Below are 10,183 nucleotides of genomic sequence, written 5' to 3'. Positions count from 1 at the left end.
ATATAATCAGTTTACCCAATTTCAGGTCATCTGTGTACAGCCTGAAGAACACCTCAGATGAAAATGATAGATCTGAAAGATACAACCTAAACAAGTAGGGGCCTAGGACAGAGCCCTATGAGATACCCTTACTGTAACCAAATATTTTCACCCGTCCATTTGCTTTATGATACTTGCAGTCCTATTTGTAATACATGCAGCAATTCATCTTACCAAGAGTACATCAATACCTATTTCTTCTAATTTATTGATCAGTGTTTTGTGTATGCCCTGATCAAATGCTGAAGTTAAGTCTCTATAAATTACAACACAGCACAATTTTTTATTTATAGCTATTATATGGTTACAAAACATCATGTTACAGGTGGTTATATCTCTATTTTCACCATATGCATGCTGGCATATGGTTTCAAATCCCAACCTTTCCAATTCTAACAATAATTTATCTGAAATAATATACCTCATTATATTTCCACAACATGAATGAAAATGTATGGGTCTATAAACTCTGTGTGTGTGTCCTGTTCTCCTTTCTCTTAAAGATAGGTTTAACAAGTGCATGTCTCCAATCTTGTGGAATCTCCACCTAATTAAAAGACCTAGTGTATAACAGATATAATGGGGTTGTAAGCTTATGCAAAAGGTTCTCAGGTCATGATTACTAATTTCATTTCTTCCTTGTGATTTGTTTGGGTCCAGTTTGTGTTGTTCTTTTTCAATATAATATGATTTAATTTCAGTATCTGGCGTTACCCTGGATGCTACTGGGACATTTTATCACCCAATTTGTGGTGCTAACCTGCTTTCCATAAGATTTTCTAAATATAAAGCTATAATCTGTTGTATTTGAAGAGAAGGCTGATATTCATAGTCCAGGGCTTCACATTTTCATAGTCGCTACTCATGAAGGGCAGTGCTAAGTGGCTATACAAATCCCATGCTTTCAGTGTGAATATTGAAATGCAAAGGAGTTGTTGCAAGCATGGCCCCCATTGCAAAAGTGTAATATGCTTAAGTGACAGAGAGACAGCTAATATGCTGTTAAGGGGCCTTAGATGTTTGCTTAAAAATACATTTCATTGACATGAATGAATAATGAGGTAAGTAGCATACTGAGTTTGTAAATATCAGTGAATTTACACCAGTAAGCAGCAGTTTTTCAGGAGAATATGGAGATATTTGGTAAATGTTTCATTTTGGTGCTTGTGTAGACCTGGACATTTTACTGAAGGGGTCACTTGGGGAAATGTTTCATTTTGGTGGTTGTGCATAGTTGGACATACTCATGAAAGGGTTGCTGGGGAAATAATTTGTGTGTCAGGGAAGTGCTAGTGCATACATGGTCATCAGACTGGTGAAGTGATCACAGTGCAAAATAATTTATTTTATCATTTTAGTGCTTGTGCTTACTTAAGGCAGACTAATGAAGGGGGTGATGGGCAAATAATTAATTTGTGTGGCAGGGCTGTGCTTATGCATGCTTGGACAAACACGTTTGCAGATTGCAACTCCAATATTAAAGGTGAAGCATCGCTTTTAATAATGGGTGTTTGCACCGCATGGATTTCATACTATGAATTGCAAAATTACCTCATTAGCATATGCCACTTTACATTTTTTCATTTCCATCATCTTATTTTTAAAGACTTTCACATTAGCATAAGTGGCCTCTATGAATCTCATCTTTGACATGCTTATTCATATAATCATTTGCACAAGTGAGTATGAATACCAGCTTAAATTTTAGAATCTACATTATAATCTACACACAGTGTATCAGTTTCTATGTCTTTACACCTACCATGTCTTATGTATGTATGAAATGGTTTCCTGTTATGCTCTATATCTTTATATAAATTATGTCCAAATTGTTCTTGAACTTGTCTCACACTATGTTTAATTTATCCAGTCCAGCTTGTTCAGTTTTCAAAGTTATAGTTTAACCTCCTTTCCATTTCTTATATTTTTTCTATCTCTCACTTTAGTTAAGTATCTTGCTCTTACGGAGATCCTCTTGTTAAACATTTTTTGTGTTTTTTTTTTTTTTGCATTCAAACAATTTCTCTTTCAAAACTTGCCATATTTTCATAGCCTGATGTGACCTAGATACAGCGATAAATGTTTGCATGCCAAGATCTGACATCATATTTATTCTGAGACACTTCAGTGTCATTAAACATCTCTGGTAATTAGTACTTTTGTAAGATACAATGTAACAAAAATGATGCTTTGATGAACATATATATCTATATCTATATATCTTTCTATCTATCTATCTTTCTATCTATCTATCTATCTATCTATCTATATTATACTATAATACATCATACTGTACTGCCTTGTACTATTCTCCAGTATACTACCCATTATATAATTTGCTATGTTTTACTATACTATACCATATTATACCATATTATACTATATACTATGCTATACTATACTATAGTATACTATACTGTACTGTACTACTGAGATGATGGGTACAGTGTAAATTTAAACTTCTTCTGCCTAGTTTGTCATAAGGTGCCACTAGATGAATCACAAACACACAGATGTTTATCCCATCCTCAAATCCAGGTAAATGCTATCACAGAAGATTGTTGTGAAAGGAAGACAGAGTAAAAGACAGAACTACAAAAATAATAAAACAAAGAATTGAGGCTGTCTGTGTTTTTTACAGGTGTAATGGAACAATTTGCCATCTCAGAGGCTACACTAATGGCATGGTCATCCATGGAGGCTGAATCAATGAGCATGGGCTCCACACAGGACAACACAGCACACACTAGTGAAACAAACCATGAAAGTTTGGAGAACCAAGGTAATTGCAGAATGTGCCCTTCTTTATCCTATGTGAAACATTTGTGTAATGACAGAGCTTACCTGACTGTGAGTCTTGTTTACCTTAAATGTAGATTAAGAGACAAAAGTTGAGTGTTGAGACCATGATCAGAATAAAAAATGTTGATGGAGATTTTCCATACTGATAGACTGAACCATAGTGCAAATAACATCTCTAAAGAAGATGGGTTGAGTATTTAATAGCACAGGTACATAGAGGTAGAAATAGAGTATAAAAATCAGTAAAAAAATTAAATATATTAATAAGCTTTTACAGGCAATTGTTGCACACAGGTTAGAGAGCACTGTACACTTGTTTCAGATTTTCATAGACAATCATGGTTGCATTTAGAAATTCATAAAATCGTTTTTTCCAGATTTTATTTATTGTTTTGTATATGCAACAGCAAAAAGACATAAAATACATGGCAAATGATCCTTACAAATATTTTGAAAAAGTTACAGCACTGAACATGATTAATTGTTCAGTTAACTGGAATTTATCTGATCAAAGTATTTGAGTAAATAGCTGAAATCTTGTCTAAAATTCTGTTAAGAGGTTACAGTTATAAAGTGTTGCCAATCAGCTAGTACATCTCCAGCAACAGCTTGTGTCATTATCGCATAAATTATAAATTTTTCCCATTCTAAAGGAGGAAAAATGCTATATAAATACATTTCTATATAAAAATGATCCAACATAAATGTCATTTTTTTAGCTGAACCTAATATTATGGTCTTAACTATGTCAATAAACTTCAGGTAGTTGGTTTGACTAGATAATTCCAGTAAGATTTAAGCATAGCTGATCTGTTTGATAGTATAGTATTATATAATTGAGATAAGGTAGAATTAGATGATACTTCATTCAGTAATATATGTTTTACAAGTTCAACAATGTCGGGGTAAGTCTTCCCTTCTATTTTTAGATCTATATTACTACTTTTGTAAACAAAAACTGTCTATGTTTTTAAACAGTAACATTTCTTCAGAATTTATTTTATACTTTTGAGCAATATTGTTTGTTGATAACATTGTAGTTGATCTTAAATAAAAAAAAACAGTAGAATAAACTGTTAAGTCTCAAATCCAACATTATTGTGTCAGTAGAGTCTTCAATAAATCATGGTATAAAGGATGGTGCATATGCAGAGAAACATGACTTCTTTAAATATATATAAAATGTCTGAAAAACTTCAGTACAGTGTTTATATATTTTGATTTTGCAGGAATTATACTGTACGAGTACATGCAGTGACTTAATATCCCCATTTTATTTTCCATATAATTTTTAAACTAATTAGGCATTTTAAAAGTTTTATTATTATATAAAACTTCATGCATTCATTTCCATTTTGCAGAGTATTTTATATCTAACCAAAGAATTATCATTTTGAATATAGGCACCATAGCATTGATATTCAGAATTAATAAAACCCTTTATTTCCCCATGTTGTGACAGAAAGTTTGAAAACAGTGATGGGTTTATTTAAGTAGTAAAGGAAAATTGTATACATCTTTACTTATTTACCATGAGACTTACTTGGTAATAATGATACAGGTTTCAGGTTACATATAATACTTTTGCCAATAGTATTTTTTGCAAGTCCATTTTCATATGTAAATTGATAGTTTAATTCAGTTTAAGATTGCGCCTTTCAAATCATTATAAAGATTGCTCCTTTCAAATCATTAATCACAGATTTGTAATAAATTCAATTAATATTCTCTAAACTATTTGATAATGTAATTCCTTAGTAATGATCTCCCAAAAGTAAACTGAAAATCAGTATTACCATAGAGTTCCAATAAGTGCTTGAACACCCCTGATTTGTATTACCTCCAGTTCCGTTGTATGGCCAAACAGCTGATAGCGATACAAATCCCTTTCGCTATACAGTATTTTCACTTATTCCAAAGAATCAGCAACAGTAGTCAATAAGGTTACTGTTGTTCTTCTAAGCAGCACGCCAGTCCGATGTGTTAAAATAACTAATTTATTGAACTTTTACATTTATTATTACAAGTTAGTTACTACTAAACTCGTAATTGAAACTACTGCTTGTTCGCACACTTGATACAAGCCAGATACTAAATGTGTTGAAATAAAAAATGCGGAAAAGTGTATTCGCAAAAAATGAAACTAACTTTAACAAACTTTGTAACACTGGTTAAGCGCTTTCACCCAAAATCTTATGGGCTTCTTCAGAACACCATTGATTTTAACAATCGAATATTTAAAACCTTAAGGGCGCCAAAATGCCTTGACTGTTTAAACATTTAAAGTAACAGTACTATATAAATACCTCTAATGTCAAATACTATATTGCACTACCCTAATCGCATACTTATATAAAATATTTTAAAAACTGTTACAATAATAATAAAACAATGTATTAAGATGTCATATTTGTCATAAAATTCATAACTTAGTAACAATATAACAATAACTGGTATGACAGTGAATAAATACAAGAATAAATAAATTTCATTCAGTGACTGATATGCCCTGGTATTGTTAAACAACTACTCGTCTAAAGTCCTATCGCTGAATCTTTCTAAGAAGGTGTGTTTTAATTTGTGATCTACTATTAATATATGTCTATGGTGACTAATATAGTTAAAATACACTTAAGGTAATAACCTAGTTAATACTATTGAATGTATTTAACTATAACTTCATAATAGTTGGAACAGAAACTACTAAAAAGCTAAAAAGCTATTAGATATTGCAAAATTCCCATGTGGGGGATGTTGTCCAAAATTACTTTTCTACATACCGACAACGTACGAATATTGGTGTAACTTTATACCCTTTATTTATAAAACTATGTAATCAAAATTGATGAACTATAAATGTGGGAATTACATGTTAATCTCCAGAATAGCCTTCAATGAAATACTATCGTTAAGTCCCGGGGGTGTGGTTGCATCTGTGAATATTTGTCACCATGTTTCTCTATAACTTAAACATTTTTTATTGTCTCTACCTCTGGGATCATTATGAACCATGTCTAATAAGGCAAATTTAAAATGATGTTTAGGACCTTTTTGTTCTATGTGCTTAAATAATGCACTTTTCTGATCCTTCTTTCTGATATTATAAATGTGCTTGTAAATGCGTTTTTTTTAAACTTCTTTCTGTTTTTCCCACGTAGTAACTAGAACACTCTTGACAAACAGCAATATAGACAACCATCTTGGAGTTGCAATTCCCTTTGATAGGCCTAATTCTAAGTCTGAAGATATTGTTAAGAATGATTTCCTTTTTGTCAAATATATAACAACATTGTCTACATGATCCACATTTATTTGTATTTTGTTTTATATCTTTCCCTTTTTCTCCACTGTGTCTGCTTCCTTTTTCCAACAGTCTTTTAATGTTGGCTCCCATCTTGTACACCATTACTGGTTTGTCTCCTCCTATGTTCCTCAGTGTCTCATCACTGGATACTATGTGCCAATACTTTCTAATAATTTGTGTTACATCATCAATTCTAGGACTATATAACATAATTAAAGCTTTTTGTTTGTCTCCATCCATATTGTCCTTTCCCAATGTTTTACCATTGCACCCATAACCTTGGTTTGTTTCATTACCTAAACCTAACAGGGGCTTATATTTGTTGCCCCATAAACTTAATACATATATGTCAGTATCATTTAATAATTTCTCAGGATAGTCCCTTTCGTGAAACATAGTATGAATGTATTTTATTTCATCCAATAAGGTTTTGTACTCAGAGGTCATTCTCATAGCTCTTATACATTGACCCTTGTATATATTCTGCTTCATCTTCTTAGGGTGACAGCTTCCGTATGCTAAATAATCATTGGAAAAGGTTTCCTTCCTATGAATTTTAGACTGTAATTTACCCTTATGTGAATATACTAGGGTGTCTAGGTATGCCATACCACTGTTGTTATATGCATAGGTAAATTTCAAATATTCACTACTAGTATTGAGAAACTGAATAAACTCTAACAATCTTTCTTCACTAGAATTCCAAATAATATAAATGTCATCAAGAAACCGCACATAATGGACAATATGTTCAAAAAAGGTACTGGGCAAAATAACAGTTTCTTCCCAATCTAGCATAACCAGGTTGGCATATATGGGTGCACAAGCGGCTCCCATAGCTACCCCCCTGGTTTGCCTGAAATATTCCCCTTCGTAATATATGATATTGTAGTCTAAGACTAAATCTAACATTTCTATAAACAAACTAACTTCATCCCATTTTATACCCGCATGTTTTCTGATGCTGTTTCCAAAGGCTTCAAGACCTGAGTTTTGGGGGATACATGAAAACAGGTCGATAACATCAATGGTTACGAACTTATATCCCTGGTTCCATACTTGAATTGGGAAGTTGCTCAAAAATTCCCAAGAATCTTTAACAAGATGAGGGATGTGTTTGTATATATGTTTTAATTTAACATCAATGTATTTACCCAATGGATAAGTTTTGGACTTACTTCCAGAAATAATGGGTCGAAAGGGGGGGGGGCTGTAATATTTTTATGAATTTTCAGAATGCCTACAATGGTAGCCAATCTAGGACACTTCACCTTCAAAAATTTGTAAGTGTCTTTATCAATTCTACCATCAATTAGAAATTCTTCAATATAACTATCAATTCTCTGGTAGGCAATGTTAATTTCATTCAATGATATAGGTTCATAATTTCCTGAACCATATAATATGTTGTGTATCTTGTTAATATATTCTAAATTGTCATATAATACTATCCCTCCACCTTTGTCTGGTTTCATTACCCTTAAATTGTCATTTTGCTGCAAATTTCTGAGAAGGTCTAATTCTTCATTAGTCATGTTACTGTTGATATGTGCGTATCTCTGTTCTTTGTACATCTTATAGATCTCTCTAGACACAATTTTTTTATAAGTCTCAATAGTGGAATGTCTCACTGGTATGAATGTACTTGGAGCCTTAAGTACAGAACAACTTCTTTGTTCGAAAGCTTTTGCTCCCTTAATGTCCTTACTATTGAACATAATAGCTAAATTAATCTTCCTTGTGAATTTCTTTATTTCCACTAAACAATCCACCAAATTGAACTGGGGAGTTGGGATGAATTTCATTGCTTTCGACAGAAGTGCAAAATGCTCATAATTTATCTTAATATTGGCATAGTTGTGTATATTGAAACCATTGAAAGTGTGTGTAACCCCAGAAACTGTAATAGCTGTCCTTTCATGTGTGGGACTATTGGTTTCGCCATGCCTATCCATTACCTTCTGTAATTTTCCCAATGCCTCTGTCTGTAACTGTCTTTCTGATAACGGTTCCTTCCTTGATGTATGTATGGTTCTCCCTGCTGTATCTGGTCTCTCAAAAAATGGGAGTTATTTCTTCCTCGTTGATTATAGATTTCATGATGATTAAATTCATTGTTCTTGTTACCCTCTAATTCATGATTGCTTTCATTCTTCCTACCCCAAATGTATGCTTTCCCTTGTTTGTAGTGTTCCATATCTCTATTGATTTTTCTCCATTTACTTTCACTTAAAGTGTGTACTAATTGTTCTGCTAAATGAAACTGCTTGTTATACATTCTTTCCCACTCAGTAAATAATAAATCAGTAGTAATTTTCATGTTTAAATCTTCAGTTTCCTGTATAAGTCTACTTAACTTCTCATCATTATATTTGATTATTAATCGCATAAATTTCATTCTACATTCATCAAACAACTGGTTAAATTCATTAATAACTTGATCATTCAAATATAAGCCCATGGGTTGCTTGAAAAATCTTAACCCTTTGGGAACAATTTTCATAGATATGCATTTGTGCAAATAAGCATTATCTATCTTTAAACTATTGATATTTTTCAATTTTTTCCCAACAAGAATAACATGTCCTTTAATGTCCCCATAGTCTCATTGGTATAAGGGTTATTACTATGCCCCATGTCTTTATTGTCCAAATTACAATTAATTTCCATAAACCTGTTGAATTGATTAAAACAATTACCATTGTTGTGTCCAACATTGGTTGAATGCATTTGTGAATTGATGGTGGGTACAGTACCTTTTTTGACATGTTCTTGTTGTCCTGCTACATTTGAATATGTCTTGATGGGAGCGGTCCTCTTAGGTTTAGTGCCCACCCGCTTAGATTCTTCTTCTACTTCATAAATGGAAAAGTCAAATGTGAAATTGGAGCCGTTGTGATTGCTACTATATAAGGAGTCCGTGGTGTTGAAATTGTGCTCCATGTCAATTGGACAATCCTTGTCCATATTGCCTTGCCCATTAGGGATAGGAAAATTGTCTAATAACGAATCTATACTGTCTTCCGTCATGCGTACTTTCTGGGTAGTCTTAGATGGCTTGTTAATAAAAACCACTGAACACTCTTCTTTCTGCATGTCAGTCACTGAATGCTGCTGGTCTTGTGTCTCTACGGCAATCAAATGGCTGGCTGCTACTTTGTCATTCAATTTAACAGTGTTTTCAATGTTTGTCTGCATAAGCTCCATAAGTTTGGCCATATCTCCTTTTATCCTCATCATCTCCTCTTTCAGGAACTGAATGTCTTTTGTTTGTTCATCTACCATTTCGGGTGTGTTTTCACCGGTGTTCTCCATGGTCAATAACAACTTAGTAATGATCTCCCAAAAGTAAACTGAAAATCAATATTACCATAGAGTTCCAATAAGTGCTCAAACACCCCTGATTTGTATTACCTCCGGTTCCGTTGTATGGCCAAACAGCTGATAGTGATACAAATCCCTTTCGCTATACAGTATTTTCACTTATTCCAAAGAATCAGCAACTGTAGTCAGTAAGGTTACTGTTGTTCTTCTAAGCAGCACGCCAGTCCGATGTGTTAAAATAACTAATTTATTGAACTTTTACATTTATTATTACAAGTTAGTTACTACTAAACTCGTAATTGAAACTACTGCTTGTTCGCACACTTGATACAAGCAGATACTAAATGCATTGAAATAAAAAATGCGGAAAAGTGCATTCTGTTTATCTAAGCTCTATTTATATAGTACTGTTACTTTAAATGTTTAAACAGTCAAGGCATTTTGGTGCCCTTAAGGTTTTAAATATTCGATTGTTAAAATCAATGGTGTTCTGAAGAAGCCCATAAGATTTTGGGTGAAAGCGCTTAACCAGTGTTACAAAGTTTGTTAAAGTTAGTTTAATTTTTTGCGAATGCACTTTTCCGCATTTTTTATTTCAACGCATTTAGTATCTGCTTGTATCAAGTGTGCGAAGCAGTAGTTTCAATTACGAGTTTAGTAGTAACTAACTTGTAATAATAAATGTAAAAGTTCAATAAATTAGTTATTTTAACA

The 10,183-nt window shown here is 32.8% G+C and overlaps 1 protein-coding gene across 1 annotated transcript in view; it reads left to right on the top strand.

Annotated features, from left to right (window-relative positions):
* Positions 1–10,183, top strand: part of FAM131B (family with sequence similarity 131 member B) — a 1,261,947-nt gene that overhangs the window by 1,213,571 nt on the left and 38,193 nt on the right. Inside the window, exon 6 of the mRNA XM_044079869.1 lies at positions 2,681–2,821. Within this exon, the coding sequence (XP_043935804.1) occupies positions 2,681–2,821 (141 nt within the window). The remainder of the gene's footprint in view (positions 1–2,680; positions 2,822–10,183) is intronic.

Source organism: Protopterus annectens, chromosome 8.part0 (assembly GCF_019279795.1).
Source record: "Protopterus annectens isolate FY-2018-M chromosome 8.part0, PAN1.0, whole genome shotgun sequence".
NCBI lineage: Eukaryota > Metazoa > Chordata > Ceratodontiformes > Protopteridae > Protopterus > Protopterus annectens.
The sequence above is the reverse complement of the archived record's forward strand: the minus strand, read 5'-3'. Positions and strand labels throughout refer to the sequence as shown.